Raw genomic sequence first — 23,092 nt, 5'->3', positions numbered from 1 at the left:
CTTTGAACCTAGGTTGCTTCCAAGTCTTGACTATTGTGAATAATGCTGCAGTGAACATAGGGGTGCATGTATCTTTACACATTCGTGTTTTCATGTTCGTTGGATAAACACCAAGCAGTGGAATAGCTGGATCATATGGTAGATCTATTCTTAATTTTTTGAGGAATCTCCATACTGTTTTCCATAGTGGCTGCAGCAGTTTGCACTCTCACCAGCAGTATGTGAGGGTTCCCTCCTCTCCACAGCCTCTCCAACACTTGTTGTTTCCTGTCTTGTTAATTATGGCTCTTCTGACAGAAGTGAGGTGATATCTCATTGTAGTTTTGATTTGCGTTTCTCTGATAATTACTGATGTTGAACATCTTTTGATGTGCCTGTTGGTTGTCTGTGGCCAACAGAAAAGGATGATTAGGCACATGTGTGTGGTGATGGATTGTAGTCTTTGGGTGGTGAACATGATGTAATCTACACAGAAATCTTCTTGGGGGAAATCTCTGTTCAGGTCTTTTGCCCATTTTTTAATTGGGTTGTTAGTTTTTTTGTTGTTGAGATATATGAGTTCTTTGTATATTTTGGGTGTTAACCCCTTATCAGATACATGGTTTGCAAATATCTTCTGCCAATTTTTAGGTTGTCTTTTCATCTTACTGATGGTTTCCTTTGCTGTGCAGAAGCTTTTTAGTTTGATGTAGTCCCATTTTTTAAATTTTTTCTCTTGCCTGGTCACACATGGTACTTGAAAATATGCTGCTAAGACCAATGTTGAAGAGCATACTGCCTATGTTTTCTTCTAGAAGTTTAATGGTTTAAGGCCTTACATTCAAGTCTTTAATGCATTTTGAGTTAATTTGTGTGTATGGAGTGAGATAATGGTCTACTTTCACTCTTTGGCACGTGGCTGACCAGTTTTCCCAACACCATTTATTAAAGAGACTTTCCTTTCTCCATTGTATGTTCTTGGCTCCCTTGTTGAAAATTAACTATCCATAGATGTGCTGGTTTATTTCTGGGCTCTCAATTCTATTCCATTGATCTGTGTGTCTGTGTCTGTGCCAGTACCATGCCGTTTTGGTTACTATAGCTTTGTAGTATATTTTGAAATCAGGGAGTGTGAAACCTCCAGCTTTGTTCTTTTTTCTCAGGATTCCTTTGGAAATTTGAGGTCTTTTGTTGTTCCATATAAATTTTAGGATTCTTTCTTGTATTTCTGTGGAAAATGTTGCAACTTTGATAGAGATTGTATTGAATATTTAGATTGCTTTAGGAAGTATGGACATTTTAACTATGTTAATTCTTCCAGTCCAAGAGCACAGAATATCTTTCCATTTGTTTCTTTCAACAATGTTTTATCATTTTTGGTGTACAGATCTTTCACCTCTCTGGTTAAATTTATTCCTAGGTATTTTATTATTTTTGTTGCAATTGTAAATGAGATTGTATTCTTAATTTTTCTTTCTGGTACTTCATTGTTAGTGTATAGAAACGCAACTGATTTTTGTATGTTGATTTTGTATCCTGTAACTTGACCATATTCATTTGTTATTTCTAAAAGTTTTTGGGTGATTATTTTGGGTTTTCTATCTGTAAAATCATGTCATCTGCAAGTAGTGACAGTTTCACTTCTTCCTTTCCAATTTGGATCCCTTTTGTTTCTTTTTCTTGCCTGATTGCTCCGGCTAGGACTTCCAATACTATGTTAAATAAGTGTAGTGAAAGTGGGCATCCTTGTCTGGTTCCTGTTCTTAGAGGGATAGCTTTTTTTTCTGCATTGAGAATGATATTAGCTGTGGGTTAGTCATATATGGCCTTTATTATGTGGAAGTATTTTCCTTCTGTACCCACTTTATTCCAAGTTTTTATCATGAATGGATTTTGGATCTTGTCAGATGCTTTCTCTGCATCTGTTGAGATGATCATGTGATTTTTGTTTGTCATTTTGTTAATGTGATGTATCACATTGATTTGTGGATGTTGAACCATCCCTGCATCCCTGCAATAAGTCCCACTTGATCATGGTGTATGATCTTTTTAATATATTGTTGTATTCGATTGGTAGTATTTTGTTGAGGATTTTTACATCAGTGTTCATCAGTGATATTGTCTTGTAATTTTCTTTTTTCGTGTTGTCTTGTCTGGTTTTGGTATCAGGGTAATGTTGGCTTCATAGAATGAGTTAGGAAGCTTCCCCTCCTCTTCAATTTTTTGGAAGAGTTTGAGAAGGTAGAAGGAAGAGTTTGGTAGAATTCACCAGGAAAGCCATCTGGTCCTGGACTTTTATTTTTGGATAAGTTTTTGATTACTGTTTCGATCTCCTTACTGGTGATTGAACTATTCAAATTCTCCATTTCTTCTTGATTCAGTTTTAGAATGTTGAATGGTTCAAGGAATTTATCCATTTCTTCTAGATTATCCAATTTGTTGGCTTATAGCTTTTCATAGTATTCTGTTGTAATCTTTTGTATTTCTGAGGTGTCTGTTGTAATTTCTCCACTTTCATTTCTGATTTTATTTATTTGAGCCTTCTCTCTTTTTGTCTTGGGTGAGTCTAGCTAAAGATTTGTCAATTTTATTTATCTTTTCAAAGAGCCAGCTCTTGGTTTCATTGATTTTTTTCTTTTTTTTTTTTTTAGTCTCTATTTCATTTATTTCTGCTCTGATTTTTATTATTTCCTTCCTTCTATTGATTTTGGGCTTTGTTTCTTATTCTTTTTCCAGTTCCTCTAGGTGCACTGTGAGGTTGTTTATTTGGGATTTTTCTTGTTTGTTGAGGTAGGTCTGAATTGCTGTAGACTCCCCTCTTAGAACTGCTTTTGCTGTATCCCATAGATTTTGGCATGTTGTATTTTCATTTTCATGTCTCCAAGTAATTTTTTATTTCTTCTTTAATTTCTTGATTGACCCAATCATTGTTCAGTAGCATTTTGTTTAATTTCTATGTATTTGTGACTTTTCTGATTTTCTTACTGTAATTGATTTCTAGTTTCATACCCTTGTGGTCTGAAAAGATGCTTGGTGTTATTTCAGTCTTCTGAAATTTATTGAGACTTGTTTTGTGGCCTAATATGTGATTAGTCCTGAAGAATGTTCCATGTGCATTTGAAAAGAATGTGTATTCTGCAGTTTGGGGATGGAATGTTCTATGTATGTCTACTAAGTCCATCTGATCCAATGTGTTCTTTAAGGCCAGTGTTTCCTTATTGAGCTTCTGTTTGGATGATCTATCCATTGGTGTAAGTGGAGTGTTAAAGTCCCCTACTGTTATTGTGTTACTGTCTATTTCTCCTCTTATGTCTGTTAATAATTGCTTTATATATTAGGTGCTCCTATGTTGGGTGCATAGATATTTACAAGTGTTATATTTTCTTGTTGGATTGTTCCCTTTATCATTATGTAGTGCACTTCTTTGTCTCTTGTTACAGTTTTTGTTTTAAAGTCTATTTTGTCTGATGGAAATATTGATACCCAGCGTTCTTTTCATTGCCATTTGCATGGAGTATCATTTTCCATCCCCTCACTTTCAGTTTGTGAGTGTCTTTAGGTCTGAAGTGTGTGTGTTGTATGCAGCATATATATGCATCTTGGTTTTTTTATCCAGTTGACCACCCTATGCTTTTTGATTGGAACATTTAGTCCATTGACATTTAAAGTAGCTATTGATAAATATGTATTTATTGTCATTTTGTTACCTTTTTTCTGGGTGTTTTAGTAGTAGTTCTCTGTCCCTTTCTTCTTCTCTTGCTCTCTTTCCTTGTCATTTGGTGGCTTTTTTTAGTATTATGTTTGGGTTCCTTTCTCTTAATTATTTGTGTATTTATTATAAGTTTCTGATGTGTGATTACCATGAGGTTCATATGTAATAATCTATGTTTATAGCAATATATATTGAGTTTATGGTCTCTTTAGTTTGACCTCTTGCTAAAACCTCTGCTCTTTTGCTCCCCTCCTCCCATATTTTATGCTTTTGATATCATATCTAACCTGTTATTTTGTGTGTGTGTGTATCCATTACCTTCTTATCATGGAAATAGGTAGTTTTAGTACTTTTGACCTCCAATTATCTTCTTAGGTGGTTGATCTGCTACCTTTACTGTATTTTTGCCTTTACCAATGATTTTATTGCCTTTTTGTGTGTGTGTGATAATTTTCTGATTCCTATTGCTGGTCTTCTCTTTCCCACTTAAATAAGTCCCTTTAGCATTTCCTGTAAAACTTGGTTCTTGGCAATAAACTCCTTTAATTTTTGCTTATCTGGGAAACTCTTTATCTCTCCTTCCATTCTGAATTATAACCTTGCCGGATAGAGTATTCTTGGTGTTAGGTTTTTTCCTTTCAGCACTTTAAATATGTTGTGCCTCTCCCTTCTAGCCTGTAATTTTTCTACTGAGAAGTCAGCTGATACCCTTATCAGGTTTCCTTTATATGTCATTTGTTGCCTTTCTCTTGTGGCTTTTAGGATTCTTTCTCCTCAATTTTGGACATTTTAATTATAATTTGTCTTGGGGTGGGCTTCTTTGGGCTTGTCTTATTTGGTGCTCTCTGTGCTTCCTGTACTTGGATGTTTGTTTCCTTCCTTAGGTTAGAAAGTTTTCAGCTGTTATTTCTTCAAATACCTTCTCTACCCCTTTGTCTTTCTGTTCTCTTTCTGGGACACCTATAATACAAATGTTAGCGTGCTTGATACTGTCCCAGATTTCCCTTAGATTGTTCTCATTCTTGTTAATTCTTTTTTCACTTATCTGTTCAGCTTGGGTGATTTCCTCTAGTCTTGTCCAGCTCGCTAATCCATTCTTCTGTATCATCTACTCTGCTATTGCCTCTCTAGTGAATTTTTCATTTCAAGTATCGTATTCTTTATTTCTGATTGGTTGTTTTTTATATTTTCCAATTCTTGTTGATGTTCTCACTGTGTTCATCTAATCTTCTCCCAAGATCAATGAGCATCCTTAAGACTTTTTGCTTGAACTCTTTGTCAGTTAGATTGTTTATTTCTGCTTCATTTAGTTTTTCTGGTGTTTTGTGCTGTTCTCTTGCTTGGAACATATTCCTTTGCCTCCTCATTTTGCTGCTTTCTCTGTGCTTATATCTGTGTATTAGGTGGTTCAGCTGTGTCTCCTGATCTTGGAGAAGTTGCTTTATGTAGAGTGTGCTTCCCTCTTGTCACCATTCCAAATGTTCCAGGAGTGACCCCTGTGTGGGCTCTGTGTGTCCTTCTGTGGCAACAGAGCTGCTCTTGCTGCAGCTGCACAGGAAGGCTAGTCTGTCTCCCTGGCCGGCTGGTTGTAATGCTCAGTTGCATGTGGCTGTTCTGGACCCTTCAGTCACTTTGTTGGGTTTGGGGAGCCCCAGCACAGTTGGCTATAAGGTCTAATAGCACACTCCTGCTACAGTTTTTCTGTTAAGTGAGTAGGCCCACAGTATGGCTGGTTGCTGGGCTCAGGGGCTTACAATTGCTGTAGGCCTCTGGCCTACAAGGCTGTTGTCAGCTCTCTCATGATTGAGTGGGGCTGGCCCCAGACACAGGAGCACCCAATTGTTTCAGGCTTTGGAATGCAGGGCTGATCCCCTGTGTGGCTGTTTGTGGAGCATAGGTCTTCCGCAGCTGACAAGCCTCACAGCCCACAGGTCAACACACATTGTCAACACAGTCCTGGCCCACGCACACATCCCGGGCCCCCTGAAGCAGAGCCAGTCACTCCTCTGCAGAGGCCCCCCACACACTCCCCCAACTCCAGCACTCCTCTTGCACACCCTGCCCCACAGAGGCAGAGCTACTTGCCTGCCTGCACAGGATTGAGGCACCCAGTCTATGCAGGCCAAAAAATTGCCCAAGGGCTTTCTGTTGGGTGGGGCCAGTCCCTAGTGTGGGCTACCTGTCCTGGCTGAGCTGGATTAAATCAGCACTCTGTTGGGCAGACCCCTGGGCTAACAGGCCAGGGGAAGAACTCCAGTGGCTTCTGCCAGCATCTATGTCAGCATGTCTGTACTAGGTCACAATAATGACTGCCGCTAATGTCTTAGTCCCTGGAAAGGTCTCACCTCTCACTGAGATGCACCCAGAGCCTACCTGTGAGTCTCTCTTCATCCAAGGACTGTGCACCTGTCTTTCTGGTGATCTTAGGTTGCTCTCTGAGACAAGTGAATTTTTGCATGGGCCATTTAAGAGTGGTTTTTTCCACTTATGTCCGATAGTTTTTCTGGCGGTATGCCCCGTTGTTGTTAGTAGCCAGCAAAGCCAGATATTATGAGATCCGTCTTAGTTGTGCTGAGTCAAGGACGCTTGTGGCAGCCACACTCCCCTGCTCAGGTCCCCCACTCCTCCAGGGGAGGCTGCATACCTTAGGATTGTTCCCGGCCAGCTGTGAAGCTCCATGGCTTGCAAAGGTGGCTTTTTTCTCTCAAGACAAGAATTTCTGCTTCTTTTGCCTAAGGCAGGACTGTCCTTTGTTGCAGAGCTTCTTTTTATCCAGTTTTCACTTCTCCATCAGGGGTAATTGTTCCAAAAATAGTTGTAACCTGGTTGTGTTGATTGGAGGAGGTGAGTTCAGAGTCTGCCTACACTGCCATCTTGACACTAACCTCTGTATTTTTAAATTAAAACATAATTTTCAGTTGAGCAATGATATGATCTCCAAATATTTAGCATATCCAATAGTCCTCTTTTAAAATTCCAGCATGTTTTGGTTTTTGTCTGTTTGCTTGATTTTGTTTTTTTTAAGATTGGCCCTGAGCTAACATCTGCTGCCAGTCTTATTTTTTTCCTTCTTCTCCCCAAAGCCCCCTCAGTACATAGTTGTATATCCTAGTTGTAGGTCCTTCTGGTTGTGCTATGTGGGATGCCACCTCCGCATGGCTTGATGAGCAGTGCCATGTCTGCGCCCAGGATCCAAACCAGCAAAACCCTGGGCCACCGAAGCAGAGCATACGAACTTAACCACTTGGCCACAGGGCTGGTCCTCAGCATGTTTAACGTAATGTAGATGTTACCAACACTCAGGTGGCTCCTACAAATTGAAGGTCCATTGATTAAAAGATCTCAAAGAGACTAATGTAAGGGTCCCAGTAACACAGATGTCATTGATCATTCCACAGAGGATATATATAGATGTTCATTAGAAACCTAGAACTCTAAAACATGCTTTTGCTAAGTCCTATAATCGTATAGAAAAACCCCACTTATTAAACGTAAACTAGTTTAACTTTTTTTTTTTTTTTTTTTTTTTTGCTGAGGAAGAGTCTCCCTGACCTACTATCTCTTGCTACTCTTCTTCTTTTTGCTTGAGGAAGGTTCGCCCTGAGCTAACATCTGTGCCAGTCTTCTTCTGTTTCATATGTGGGTAGCCTCCACAGCATGGCCGCCAGTGAGGACTGTAGGTTTGTGCCCGGGAACCAAACCCAGGCTGCCAAAGTGGAGCATGCTGAACTTAACCACTAGGCTACAGGGCCAGCCCCCCAGTTTACCTTTTAAAAGTTACTCACTTCTTGTCTCTTATCTGTGTAAGCAAACAAAAGAAAACATATAAAAACTAAATTAAAAATAGTTATTGTCTGGCAGCAGATAGAGGTAGGGCTTAAGAGAGAATGATTAAACTGGAAGACATGTCAGAAGGAATTACTCAGAGTTCAGCATGGAGAAACAAAAGAACGAAAAAACAAAAGAGTGGGTAGTAGACATAGAGGATAGAATGAAGACTTTTAACTTATATTTAATAATTACAGTTCCTTAAGGAGAGGAGAGAAAAGAATGAGATAGAGACGATATTTGAAGAGAATGGCTGAAAATTTTCCAGAACTCTGAAAGATGTCCATCCACAGCTTTGAAGATCTCAGTAAAATTTGAAGTAGGATAAATAAAAGGAAGTGTCTTTTATTCACACGTGATAACACGGGTGTCTGGAAGGATAGATACTAAATTCAATGATGTTTACTTCTGGGCAGAGGAGGAATGAGGGAAAGGACATGTAATGGAAAGAGGTGTTCACTTTTCTTTAAGGTTGTAAAACTTTCAAATCATATATATTGACATACAAATCATATTAAAAAGAAAACAGTAAAGGAGACCTTTTCTGAAATTTTCTTGGAAGCCCAGAATTTTTCTGAAGTTAAGACAGGATTTATTTGTATTGATCATTAAAAAGGAAAAGAGAAACTGGAACACTCAGTATACAATGATACAACCACCTTGGAAAAGTTTGGCATTTTTTATGCAGTTAAGCATCCTCACTGTAACAGAGAAATGAAAACCTATGTTCACCAAAAAAACTGCACGAATCTCGGTGGGATACTAAAAATCACTGAATTAGGCACTTGAGAAGAGTGAATTTTATGGGATGTGAATCACTTCTCAATAAATTTTTTTTAATTAAAAACCTGTGCACAATTGTTTATAGCAGCTTTATTTTAAATTGCTAAAAACTAGCAATAACTCAGATATCCTTCACTGGCGAATGAATGAACAAACTGGAACAGCCACACAGTGGAATACGACTCAGCAATAAAAGGCATCAGCTGCTGGTGCCCACAGCACGTGGGTGACTCTCCCATGCATTGTGCTGAGTGGAAGACCAGCCTCGAAAGACTACGTAGATGTGATTCTGTTTATATGACTTGAAAAGGCAACACTATAAGGGCAAAAGCAGACGAGTGGTTGCAAAGGAGTGGGGAAAGGGCTGGCTTAGAAAGGATGTGAGAGAACTTTGAGGTGGTGGAAATGTGTCGTACCTTAGGTGGTACTACACCTGGAAAGGATGAATTTTACTCTAAGTAAATTATACCTCAATTAAACCTGATTTTTAAGTAATTAAACAGCTGTTTTTGGTTTATTTGGTCTAGTTTTGAGGTTTACCATAAATCTATTGGTTTTAGATTCTAAGTTAAGTTATGTAAAGGCTTCTGTTTTAAAAGAATGTAAAAAATTCCCCTTGTTGTCAAAAATCCTTAGTTGTGCTGGCGACTTTTATTTTGGAATTGTTTGATAGAGAAAGACAATTACTGAAAGTTCAAGAACGGATTCATAGCATCCAAGTATGGTGTGAGAAATTAACACTTCTTGTCTTTTTTAATTCCCCAAAGGTGAGGAAGAAAATGCTTCTCGTTCCTCTGGATGGGCCTCCTATCTGCATAGTTGGTCTGGACTTCGATAGACTGGTGGAAAAACATTATTTGTTAACCAAATAGAATCCATTTGGCAAAAAAGCTTCACATATATTGCTCTCATTCCTTTGTCAAAAAGTATGTGTGCATATATTCACATCTACATATATTTGTACAATAGCTACGTCAGATATATTTTAAAGTCTCAGCATGAAGTACAAGTACGACAGCCGGAGTGTTGGTCCCAGTCCCCAGCGCTGATCTGGGGCCTCCAAGCATGCTGCCAGGGGGAGCGCCAGGGAGGACCCTCAGGACCCGCCTGTCTCTGGGCAGTACTGTGAATTTTGAAGTTAAACTAAATTTTGGTACCCTACCAAGTGGAATTTAGGCTTTTAAAATAATGTTAGAAGACTGTTTATTGCAGAGTCAAACTTGCAGATCGATTGTTATTAGTTATAAATTGTTAAAGAAAATTTGTTAATGAGACTATGAAGGAAAATGCTTTCTTGGTAATGTTGGCATGTTTATTAAGGGACTTTAAAGTAAATATGTTACAGTTGATTATGAGACTAAGTTAAAATAGGATTTAGTTAGATATTTAAAATGAACTGTTCTTTTTTCCCTGAAGTATATTATCTCAAAACTCATTATGTTGTCAGAAGGCCTGGTACTGGCTGGCATTACACTGAGTATGAATAGCTGGGACCCCACATTCCCTTGGGGTGCCTTCATGGTGTCTCCCCAGGCTCGTTATGGATCAACTACTTCTAAGCTATGAGTCTGTTTTGAGAATTCTCTCCATCTCCCCAAATAAGAATTTATCAAAACATCGACTATGTTACTCAGCGTTGTATCTAGGTGTGAAACTGGTGCTTCCGTGTTTGAGCACATAATGTCGTTCCATACACTTTCCATCGGGGGGCATCTTAGAAAGATGCCTGAGAGACCAGAGCCACGTTCTCACAGTCCTTGTGAGTAAGTCTGGGGGTGATATTCCTTTGATGCCTCTGAGTATATTTTATTGACTAGATCAAAATTGTGTTCTTAAATCGTAAATTTGAGAGTTCTATTTTTAATATTTCTTTGTTAAAAAAATGGCTGCACAGTATGTTCTATGAAGTTCTCTTAAGCCTTCTAATTTATACTCTCATTTGAAGTCTCAGCTGGTGAACTGACTTTGTACTTTGGTGACTCAGAACACGGTTTCCAATTTAACTGAAATTTGCTGCTGACATGTTGAGTTTGTTCTTTAAAGAATATCTCATGTCTCTGTCTTTGCTCCTGTTTTAGAAGAACAGACCTAACTAGTGAATGTATTAATGGAAATGCATCTATTTCAGAGCTGACTTTAAAAGTTTAGTTTTTTTACTTTATAAACTGTGAAGATGAGTATGCCAGCAGCATACAGGCTACCTACAATAGTATTTAAATACATTTCGTTTTCTCTTTAAGTCCAAGCCTTTTTGAAGTCTGTATAAACTTGGTTTGAAATGTAGTGTCTACCTATGAATGTAATAACAAAAATGCCTTTTTGCATGATAAAAAATTATTACTTTGATTACAAAAGGAATATTCTTTCATGGTTTCAGCAATGAGAGGAAATGTAATAATTATTTTAATATTTCTATTAAATTTGTTTAACTGTGTATTATATTTTTATGCATCATCTTTTTCTGTTAGACACTGTTTGGGGTTTTAAATTAGTTTATGACTTTGAATTGCAAATTCCTTTACTACTGTCTTTAGGCCTCCAGGATGTAGAATATCAGTTTCTTGAGAGAACATAGCTTGACTTTTGGTCTGTGATGGTATATAGACTGTGGTACCTGCCATGCCTGACCTCCACCTTCCAACTAAATCTGGAAACCACGCTCAGCCTTTCATTGGGCACCGCTCAAGTTCCAGCCTCCCCTGTGATGTAAGGCGTCTCTTGTATACCGTGAGCTTTACTTATGCTCCAAACCGTATAAGGTGGAGAATTATATTCATTTAAACAAATTTTGGCGGAAGTGTAACTGAACTGCTTACCAGCAAAGCCAAGACTTGCTAAAGGCATACAGTGCTTTGTGTTCTTTTTAAACTGCATGTTAGCTGATGATGTATCTGGAGATCCGTAGTAAGGAGGAGTGTGAAGTTACGCATAAAGACAGTTTTGGTATTTGGTGAACGGCACAACACACAAAAATACTCATAGTGTATGATTAAATTGGAATGTAGTGGTCACAACTTGTTCCAAGATTGCTCTGTTTTGATCTGATATCTGAAAATCAGCTATTGCTTCAAGATAAATACACACCAAGGAAAACAAACTAATACAACTTTGCAGATGTCTTTGAGCTAATTTTCACCGATGAGTGTTAAAACACATTTGGTTATTCATGTATAAGTTAATATTTAGAAGGAAAGTCTTTTCCACCTGTATTCAGAATGTGATTACATGGGAAAAAATCAAGTTGTGACCTTCAAATTGTTACTTTTCAAAAATAGAAAGGTTCATGTGAATAGAACTGAACATGGTGAGGAAATATGACTTAAGAGGTGAGGAAATAGGATTTCCATTTCAATAATTTAGGTGGCCACCCTGCTTTCCCTTCAAGGATGGATTCACTCTGAGCCCATATAGTGGTTACCTCTCCAGATGTCTACCCAGCATTTAAGACGACAACAATCCCCTCCACCCATGTCTCTCCCTCTCTGGGAACTTTTACCCCACCACATACAAAGAGGCAGGTAGGCCCAACCATAACCAACTGAACCAGATACAGAGCCCTAAACAAAGCCGAATCAATTAGATTTTCTCAGGAATGTGTATTTTGGGCTAAAGAGTCAAGTCAGCATCTTTATGTAACTAGAGTTGTGACATGTAAGCACAGGAGTTCTGGAATGCCCAGAAAGCAGAGAAAGCCCCCCAGTAGAGAGGGCGAGGAAGGCTGAGTTAACAGGCAGGGATAACAGAGACGGGATGAGAATTCCGGGAGCCTTCACTTCTGCTGCTAATCCCTGAGACTGAGGCACAGGGGACTCTCTGCTATGTCCTTGCATCCTCCTAGTAAACTTCCTACCTGCTTCTAGACTGACTGCCGGGTGTCTGGCTCACAATATAATGGTCGGAGGATGAACTCTTTACTCAGACCTGGACACAATGGCTAGTTCACTACTGACTGACCCAGGACACATTCCTCATAGCTCTGAGCGCCAACTTCTCTCTGCAGAGAGATAACAAATTGCTCGCATAATTGTGAGTTACTAAATGACACAATAAAGCCCCAGCACAGAGTTGGCCCTCCAGTGTTAATTCCTGGTTTCAATGTTATCTTTCTACTTTCTCAGCCTGTGTAAGGGTTTACCAGTTTACCACATTTTTTTCTGTTTCTGGTCCTTACTTCAGAGCATGGCACACAGCACTAAATAAATGTACTTAATGAGTAAGTGATTTAATTAATAAATGAATGTAATGCTTACCTGCATCATGACCTTAATAATAACCTCCTATTGTTTAAAACTTTATACCTGCCCAAAGCTGGGACTAGAATCTAGATTTCGTGAAACAGGATCAGCTTGTTAATGAAAATAAGCAATTAAAAATACAGAATGAGCTCTTGAAGTTCAAATAGCCAAAAAAATTGATGAGAAAGAGGTGAACAAAAAGAAGCAGACTATTAAAAAGAGAGACAAAGAGATTCTAATCTAGGAAGCCTAGAATTTAATAGAAGTCTCTGAAAATGAAAGTAGGAAGACATTTCCAAAGAAATCTTACAAGAAAACTTTACACAACTAGAAGACACGAGCTCAAAATAAAGGGCTTATCAAGGATCCAGTATAATGAATGAAAAGGACATATCAATGTAAATTTTTAGAAGAAGAGGCTCCTAAAAAGTTTCCAAAAAGAAAAAAACAAGTGACCTACACAGGAAGGGAAAGGAAATTGCATCGGCCCTCTCAATGGCAACCCTGCATGAACCCCAGAAGACGGAGAAATTCCTTCAGAATTCTGAGGGAAAACTCTTTGCAACCTCAAAGTCTATAGGCAACAAACGTCCAATTACATGGGAAAAGAAAGACATTTTCAGATCCTTAACAAGTGAAACAAACGTTACTTCCCATGCACCCTTTCTTAGGAACCTATTGAGAGAATGTGCTCCAGAAAGCTGAGGGAGAAAGACAAAAATTAAAAAGGAGCAGCCAAGACAAAGGATTCAACACGGGAGTGCTGAAGAGCAATCCCAGATGATGGCTGTGCCACAGGCCTGGAGGGTGAAGAGGAAGAACTGAGTCTCCAAGAGGGAAAAAAGAAATGAAACTGATAGAATTTGATGTAGCTAACATGTAAAATTTTATTGCAAGATATTGGAAATGGAAATGTGAACACTGACAAAATGTTTGATATTAAAGAAATATTTTTTGGTTTTGATAATACTGTTTATGTTTTAAAAGAATTCTTATCTTTTGAAAACATGCTGAAATATTTATAGTTGAAATCACTTGATCTAAGTTAATATGGGAGAGGAAATGTGGGCAGGAGTATGAACAAACGAGGATTGATGGTTGTCTTCTGATCTGATGAGCTTTTTCATTTTGTGCATTCTTTTCCCACACACACTTTAAGCATACATCTTTTCTTTTTACATAATTTGTACATTGTTTTTTAAATGTTTATTGAGATATAATTTACATACCATAAAATTCACTTGTTTAAAGTGTACAATTCAATGGTTTTAGTAAGTCACAGAGTTGTGAAACCATCCCCACAGTGTAAGTTAGACATTTTCATCACCCCAAAAAGGAACTCCCTACCCACTGGAAGTCACTCCCTTGTTAACCCACCCCAACCTTTGGCAACCACTAATGGCTTTCTGTCTGGAGATTGCCTATTCTAGACTTTTCATATACACAGAATCATATATGTGGTCTTTCGTGACTGACTTCTTTCACTTAACATAATGTTTTCAAGGTTATCCACATTGTAGCATGTATCAGTACTTCATTGCTTTTTTTTTTTTTTTTTTTTGAGGAAGATTAGCCCTGAGCTAACTGCTGCCAATCCTCCTCTTTTTGCTGAGGAAGGCTGGCCCTGAGCTAACATCTTTGTCTGTCTTCCTCTACTTTATATGTGGGACGCCTACCACAGCATGGCTTGCCAAGCCATACCATGTCTGCACCCGGGATCCGAGCTGGCAAACCCCAGGCCACCGAAGCGGAACATGTGCACTTAACCGCTGCGCTGTTCATTGCTTGTGTATAGAAATATAATTGACTTTCTGCATACTAGTCTTGTATTCTGCAACCATACTTAACTCTTTATTAGTTCTAGTAGTTATTTGTGTGAGTATGTGGGTTCCATAGGATTTTCTGTATACAAGGTCACGTCATATGCAAATAAAGACAGTTTTATCCCTTCCTTTCCAATCTTGATGCCTTTTATTTATTTTTCTTGCCTAATTGCCCTGGCTAGAACCTCTACTACAATGTTGAACAGAAATGGTGAAAGAGGACATCCTTGTCTTATTTCCAATCTTAGGGGGAAAGCATTCAATCTTTCACCATTAAGTAGAATGTTAGCTGTGAGATTTTCATAAATGCCCTTTATCAAGTTGAGAAAATTTATTTCTATTCCTAGTCTGTTGAATGTTTTTATCATGCAAGAATGTTGGCTTTTGTCGAATAATTTTTCAATGTCTGTTGAGATAATCATGAGGTTTTTGTCCTTTATTCTATTAATATGGTGTATTATTACATTGATTGGTTTTTTGATGTTAGACTAACCGTGCATTCCTCAGAACAAGAGTTGATATCTGGGGCTGGCCCAGTGGCACAGTGGTTAAGTTTACACATTCTGCTTCGGCGGCCCGGGGTTTGCTGGTTCGTATCCCGGGTGCGGACATGGTACTGCTTGTCAAGCCATGCTGTGGTAGGCATCCCACGTATAAAGTAGAGGAAGATGAGCATGGATGTTAGCTCAGGGCCAGTCTTCCTCAGCAAAAAGAGGAGGATTGACAGCAGATATTAGCTCAGGGCTAATCTTCCTCAAAAAAAAAAAAAAGGATATCTGAAGGTTAATGATGAGGGCTCAAGTGTATATAATAATATATGAAAGTATAAATATATAAAATGAAGACATAAGGGTGGGGCCCTAATCCGATAGGATTGGTACCCTTGTAAGAAGAGGAAAAGAGGGCGCCTGCCCCGTGGCCGGGTGGTTAAGTTTGCACACTCCTCTTCGGGGCCCAGGGTTTCAACGATTCAGATCCTGGGCGCAGACATGACACTGCTCATCAGGCCATGCTGAGGCAGCGTCCCACATGCCACAACTAGAAGGACCCACCACTAAAATATACAACTATGTACTGGGGGGATGTGGGGGGAAAAGTAAAAAAAAAAGAGAAGAAGGTTGGCAACACTTGTTAGCTCAGGTGCCAATCTTTAAAAAAAAAAAGAAGAAGAGGAAGAGAGACCACGGCTCTCTTTCCCTCTGTCTGCACACACACACCAAGGAAAGACCATGTTACAGCATGGTGAAAAGGCACCTGTCTGCAACCCAGGAGGAGTGCCCTCACCAGAGACCATATCAACCAGAACCTTGACTTGGACTTGCAGCCTCCAGAACCGTGAGAAAATAAATTTCTGCTGTGTAAGCCTCCCAGTTTACGGTATTTTGTTATAGTAACCTGAGCTAATACACATATCAATATGCATGTTAAAGTTACACTTTTAGGGTCTAAAGCTATTGTTTATTTTTTGTTACTAAATCTACCAATTTTGCATAAAAAATATTGATATCAATAGCAGTAATTACTGGATTATTAGGACTCATTATTACTATAATAAATTCATGGATTTTTGCGAATATTTTTCCTCCTACTTCATTATATAGTATTGTATTAGTCAGGGTTCTCCAGAGAAACAGAACTCAGAAGTCTCACAATCTGCTGTCTGCAAACTGGAGAATCAAGAGAGCCAAGGTGTCAGCTCCAGACCAAATGCAGAAGACCAATGCCCCAGCTTGAAAACAGGCAGGCAGAGAAAGTGAGTTCTCCCTTACCCATTATTTGTTCTATTCAGGCCTCCAAAGGGTTGGATGAGGCCCACCAACACTGGGGAGAGCAATTCACTTTACTCAGTCTATCAGTTCAAATGTTAATCTCATCCAGAAACACCCTCACAGACACACCCAGAAAAATGTTTAAACATGTGGACACCTGTAACTCAGTCCAGTTGAAATAGAATTAACCATCAAAATTACTGTATGTAAAAAATATTTTTGTGAACTTAACAGCTTTAGTCAAGAAGCCCATACATTCAAAAGTAACGTGATTAAAAATATAAATAAATTTTATAGAGTTCAAAAAACAAAAGAAACCCAAATAGTTTCAAATCCTATATTTAATGGATGTCTGCATAAGCTGAAGGCAAGCTATTTAACATCTCTATAGCTAGATTTTTCTCTTTCCCAGTCTGCCTTACTATTTATATCATATGGTATAATTATTTCACAGCATCACATATTAGAAATAATTTCTTAAGTAGCTCATTTAACCCACATTTTTCTGACTAACGTTAACTGAATTTCATTGGTATCTGTTGGCTATAACTACACTAATAAAAATACATTTTAGGAAAATGATATATTACTAACTTTGGCTACGGTTCAAGGTAGTAAATTCTATAAGCAAAATATTATATACAGAAATCTCATGATTTCTACGGTTAACTCCACTCAGTCTGAGAAGACGAGGTTGGTGGTAGATAGGAGTACAGGGCTTGGGAATGCCAGGCTTCGAGACTTTCTACACCACTTACTAGCTGTGTGACTCTAGGCGAAGTTGCTTGTTCTTGCTGTGCCTCTGTGTCCACACAGAGGTGTCAGACAGTCTAGAAAGACTGTAAGTTGGCTAACTCGTCAGCCATTCCACTTCCTTCTCTCTTGCTCCTCTGGTTCTAGATGTTAAAAAATTAGATACTTTGCCCATGATTCTTACAGCTAGGGGCGGCCAAGTAAGTCATTCTGGCCAATGAACAATATAAGGAAGTCTGCCAGAGGGTATCTAAGAAGCTTATGATTTTTTTTTTGAGGTCATAATGGTTTATAACATTGTGAAAGTTCAGGTGTACATTATTATTTATCAGTTTCTGTATAGACTGCATCGTGCTCACCACCAATAGTCTAGTTTTTATCCATCACAATACATACGTGCCCTTTACCACTTTTGTGCACCCCCAACCCCCTTCTCGTCTGGTAACCACCAATCTCTTCTCTTTTTCCATGTGTTTATCTTCCACATATGAGAGAAATTATGTGCTGTTTTTCTTCTCTGCCTGGCTTATTTCACTTAACACAATATCCTCCAGGTCCATCCATGTTGTTGCAAATGGGACAATTTTGTCCTTTTGTTATGGCTGAGTAGTATTCCATTCCATATGTATACCACATCTTCTGTATCCATTCATCAGTCAAAGAGCACTTGGGTTTCTTCCACATATTGGCTATTGTGAAAAATGCTGCAATGAACATAGGGGTGCATAAATCTCTTTGAATTGTTTATTTCAAGTTGTTTGGATAAATACCCAGTAGAGGGATAGCTGAGTCATATGGTATTTCTATTTTTAATTTTTTGAGAAATCTACATACTGTTTTCTATAGTGGCTGCACCAGTTTGCATTTCTACCAGCAGTGTATGAGGGTTCCATTTTCTCCATGTCTTCTCCAGCATTTGTTAGTTTTTGTCTTAGTAAGTATAGACATTCTGACTGATGTAAGGTGATATCTCATTGTAGTTTTGATTGACATTTCCCTAACGATTAGTGATGTTGAACATATTTTCATGTGCCTGTTGGCCATCTGTATATCTTCTTTGGAAAAATGTCTGTTCATATCCTCTGCCCATTTTTTGATTGGGTTATTTGTTTGTTGTTGAGTTGTATGAGTTCTTTATATATTTTGGGGATTAACCTCTTGTTGAATATATGATATGCAAATATTTTCTCCCAGTCAGTGGGTTGTCTTTTCATTTTGTTCCTGGTTTCCTTTTGCCTTGCAGATGCTCTTTAGTCTGATGTCGTCCCATTTGTTTTTCTTCTGCTTCCCATGCCTAAGTAGACATGGCATTCGAAAAGATGCTGCTAAGACCGATGCCAAAGAGTGTACTGCCTATATTTTTTTTTGAAGAGTTTTATGGTTTCAGGCCTTACAGTCAAGTCATTAATCCATTTTGAGTTAATTTTTGTGCATGGTGTAAGATAATAGTCTACTTTCATTCTTTGGCATGTGGCTGTCCAGTTTTCCCAACACCCTTTATTGAAGAGACTTTCCTTTCTCCATTGTATGTTCTTGGCTCCTTTGTCAAAGATTAGCAGTCTGTAGATGTGTGGTTTTATTTCTGGGCTTTCAATTCTGTTCCACTGATCTGTGTGTCTGTGTTGGTGCCAATACTGTGCTGTTTTGATAACTGTAGCTTTGTAGTATATTTTGAAGTCAAGGATTGTGATGCCTCCAGCTTTGTTCTTTTCTCTCAGGATTGCTTTGGCTATTCGAGGTCTTTTGTTGCCCCATATGAATTTTAGGATTCTTTGTTCTATTTCTGTGAAGAATGTCATTGGGATTCTGATTGGGATTATATTAAATCTGTAGATTGATTTAGATAATATGGACATTTTAACTATGTTTAGTCTTCCAATCAATGTGCATGGAATATCTTTCCTTTTCTTTATGTCATCTTTGATTTCTTTGAATAATGTCTTATAACTCTCAATGTATAGGTCTTTCACTTCCTTGGTTAAATTTATTCTAGATATTTTATGCTTTTTGTTGCAATTGTAAATGCAATTGTATTCTTGAGTTCTCTTTCTGTTAGTTCATTATTAGAGTATAGAAATGCAACTGATTTTTGAAAGTTGATTTTGTATGCTACCACTTGGCTGTAGCTGTTGATTATTCCTAGTAGTTTTCTGATGGATTCTTTAGGGTTTTCTATATATAGAATCAAGTCATCTGCAAACAGCAAGAGTTTCACTTCTTCCTTTCCAGTTTGGATCCCTTTTATTTCTTTTTCTTGCCTGATTGCTGTGGCCAAAACCCCCAGTACTATGTTGAATAAGAGTCGTGAGAGGGGGCATCCTTGTTTTGCTCCTGTTCTCAGAAGATAGCTTTCAATTTTTCAACATTGAGTATGATATTGGCTGTGGGTTTGTCATATATGGCCTTTATTATGTTGAGGTACTTTTCTTCTATACCTATTTTATTGAGAGTTTTTATCATAAGTAGATTCTGTATCTTGTCAAATGCTTTCTCTGCATCTATTGAGTGGAATGGCTTTTATGTGTCAGTGAGGAAGATTGGCCCTGAGCTAACATCTGTGGCAATCTTCCTTAGTTTGTATGTGAGACGCTACCACAGCATGGCTTGATGAGTGGTGTGTATTTCCACGCCAGGGATCCAAACTCATGAGCCCTGGGCCGCTGGAGCAGAGTGTGTAAACTTAAGCACTATGCCACTGGGCCAGCCCCAGATGATCATGTGATTTTTATTCCTCATGTTGTTAATGTGGTGTATCACATTGATTTGCAGATGTTGAAACATCCCTGCATCCCTAGTATAAATCCCACTTGGTCGTGGTGTATGATCCTTTTAATGTACTACTGTATTTGGTTTGCCAACATTTTGTTGAGGATTTTTGCATCTATCTTCATCAGTGATATTGGCCTGTAATTTTCCTTCTTTGTGTTGTCTTTGTCTGGCTTTGGTATCAGGGTGATGTTGGCCTCATAGAACGAGTTAGAAAGAATTCCATCTTCTTCAGTTTTTTGGAATAGATTGAGAAGGCTAGGTATGAAATCTTCTTTGAATGTTTGGTAGAATTCTCCAGGGAAATCATCTGGTCCTGGACTTTTATTTTTTGGGAGGTTTTTGATTACTGTTTCAATCTCTTTACCTGTGTGTGGTCTATTCAGATTCTCTATTTCCTCTTGGTTCAGTTTTGGGAGGTTGAATGAGTCAAAGAATTTATCCATTTCTTCTAGATTTTCCAATTTGTTGACATAGTATTCTCTTATAATCCATTGTATTTCTGTGGTATCCATTATAATTTCTCTTTCATTTCTAATTTTATTTATTTGAGGCTTCTCTTTTTTTTTCTTAGCAAGACTGGCTAAGGGTTTGTCAATTTTGTTTATCTTCTCAAAGGACCAGCTCTTAGTTTCATTTATCCTTTCTACTGGTTTTTTGTTTGTTTGTTTGTTCATATTTCATTTATTTTTGCTCTAATTTTTATTATTTTCCTGCTTCTGCTGACTTTGGGCTCTGTTTGTTCTTCTTTTTCTAGTTCTATTAGATGTAGTTTAAGATTGCTTATTTGCGATTTTTCTTGTTTGTTGAAGTGGGGCTGTATTGCTTTGAATTTCTCTCTTAGGACCACTTTTGCTGCATCCCATAAGAGTTGGTATGATATATTTTCATTTTCATTTGTCTCCAGATATTTTTTGATTTATTAATTGATGCATTTGTTGTTCAGTAGCATGCTGTTTAGTCTCCATGTATTTCTGACTTTCCTCGCTTTTTTCTTGTAGCTGATTTCTGATTTCATAGTGTTATGTTTGGAAAAGATGCTTAATATGATTTAAATCTTAAATTTATAGAGGCTTGTCTTGTTTACCAGTATATGATCTATCTCTGAGAATGTTGCATATGCACTTGAGAAGAATGTGTTCTGCTGTTTTTGAATGGAGTGTTCTAAATATATATCTATGAAGTCCATCTGGTCTAGTTTTTCATTTAACTCCACTATTTCCTTTTGACTTTCTGTCTGGATGATCTATCCATTAAGTGTGGTGTTGAGGTCCCCTACTATTATTGTATTGCTGCTAATTTCTCTCTTTAGATCTGTTATTAGTTGGTTTATATACTTTGGTGCTCCTGTTAGGTACATATATGTTTATAAGTGTTATGTTCTCTTGGTGGAGTGTCCCTTTTATCATTATATACTCCCCCTCTTGTCTGTCATTGTCTTTTTTATCTTGAAGTCTGCTTTGTCTGAGATAAGTATGGCAACATCTGCTTTCTTTTGTTTCCCATTAGCCTTGAGTATCATCTTCCATCCTTTTGCTCTGAGCTTGTGTTTACGTTTAGAGCTGAGATGTGTTTCCTGGAGGCAGCATATTGTTGGGTCTTGTTTTTTAATTCATCCACGCACTCTGTGTCTTTTGATTGGAGAATACAATCCATTTATAGTAAGAATGATTATTGATATATGAGGGCTTAATGCTGCCATTTTATGGCAGTTTTCCAGTTAACTAACAACTAACTAAGCTAACCACCTAAGCTAACAACTGTTGCCAAACTTTTTTTTTTCCTGCTTTTTCTCCCCAAATCCCCCCACTACATAGTTGCATATTTTAGATGTGGGTCCCTCTAGTTGTGGCATGTGGGACGCTGCCTCAGCATGGCCTAATGAGTAGTACCATGTCTGCACCCAGGATCCAAACTGGTGACACGCTGTGCCACCAAAGCAGAGCATGTGAACTTAACCACTTGGCCACGGGGCCAGCTCCTGGATAGAGTATTCTTGGCTGAAAGTTTTTGTCTTTCAGTATTTTGAATATGTCATTCCACTCTCTCCTAACCTGCAACATTTCTGCTGAGAAATCCTCTGAAAGCTTGATAGGTGTTCCTTTGTAGATTATTCTCCTCTCTGTTGCTGCCCTTGAAATGTTTTCTTTGTCATTGACATTTGTCAGTTTTACTTATATATGCCTTGAAGAAGATCCTTTTACATTGATGTAATTAGGAGTTCTATTGACTTCATTTATTTGTATTTCCAGCTCCTTCCCCAGGTTTGGGAAGTTCTCAACTATTATTTCTTTGAACAAGCTCTCTGCTCCTTTCTCCTTCTCTTCTCCCTCTAGAATACCTATAATCCTTATGTTGTATTTTCTAATTGAGTTGGATATTTCTTGGAGAATTTCTCCATTTCTTTTTAGTCTTGAGTTCTCTCTCCTCCTCCATCTGAAGTATTTCTATATTTTTGTCCTCTAAATTACCAATGCTGTCCTCCTTAATGTCAGCTTTGTTTTTTAAGGATTCTAGATTGTTTTTTATCTCATTCATTGTGTTCTTCTTCTCCAGCATTTCTGTTGTTTTTTTAAGGAGTTTCTGTGTCTTTTGTGAAGAATTCCTTCTGCTCATTAATTTTATTCCTGTGTTCATTGAACTGTCTTTCTGAGTTTTCTTATAACTCATTGCGTTTCTTTATAACTATTTTGAATTCTCTGTCATTTAGATCGTAAATTTCTGACTTCAAGATTGGTTTCCAGAGACTTGTCATTTTCCTTCTGCTCTGGAGTCTTAATGTATTCCTTCATGGTGTTTGTGGGAGCTGACCTTTGCTGGCACATAGTGGTAGAATCTGGTCGCAGATTCCACCTGCCACCACTGGTGGGGCAGGAGCTGAGTTTTCTGAACCCAGGAGGTCTGCTGGAAATTGTACCCATCCATTTGAAATGGTGCCAATAGGGCTCTGCATTTGCCCCCTGGCCACCACCGCTTCATGAATGCAGGTATGGGCACTCTTGTGCAGATCCACTGCCCTGGCGACCAGCTGAGCTGGTGGGAGGTGGAGAGGGCCACTTTCTTTCACCTGCATGTGATCTCACTCTGTACTCACTGGCAGCCACCTGGGCTGCTCAGCTTGGTGGGGGCACTGACACGGCATCTGAGCCACCTCGGTATGGATCGTTCCCACAGGCTGTAAAGTGACTCCAAGAACAAAACCGTTACCTCAGAGGGCTGCCTGTTTCCCATCTCCTCTCAAAGCTGCATGTTGGACGGTGCGTGATGTCCTACACCCTAGATCACTGCTGCTGGGGAGGGATAGGAGATCCACTCACCTCCTTCCACTGCCTCCTGGGGATCCAGTGCCTCCACCTACAGACGTGTGGCTGCATGCGTCTCTCAGACATCCTATTGTGCTGTGTGGATGTCCTCTGTTGGTTAATAAATGTCCTTTTCATTGTA

General features: G+C 38.5%; 1 protein-coding gene across 1 annotated transcript in view; it reads left to right on the top strand.

The window, feature by feature from the left end:
- The window catches only part of GCC2 (GRIP and coiled-coil domain containing 2), a 53,744-nt gene extending 43,008 nt beyond the window's left edge, over positions 1 to 10,736 (top strand). The window contains exon 23 of the mRNA XM_046661011.1: positions 9,070 to 10,736. Within this exon, the coding sequence (XP_046516967.1) occupies positions 9,070 to 9,140 (71 nt within the window). The 3' untranslated portion in view covers positions 9,141 to 10,736. The remainder of the gene's footprint in view (positions 1 to 9,069) is intronic.
- The last annotated feature ends 12,356 nt before the right edge of the window (positions 10,737 to 23,092 follow it).

Source organism: Equus quagga, chromosome 5 (genome assembly GCF_021613505.1).
Source record: "Equus quagga isolate Etosha38 chromosome 5, UCLA_HA_Equagga_1.0, whole genome shotgun sequence".
Taxonomy (NCBI): domain Eukaryota; kingdom Metazoa; phylum Chordata; class Mammalia; order Perissodactyla; family Equidae; genus Equus; species Equus quagga.
Note: the sequence above shows the minus strand (reverse complement) of the source record. Positions and strands in the feature narration are given on the sequence as shown.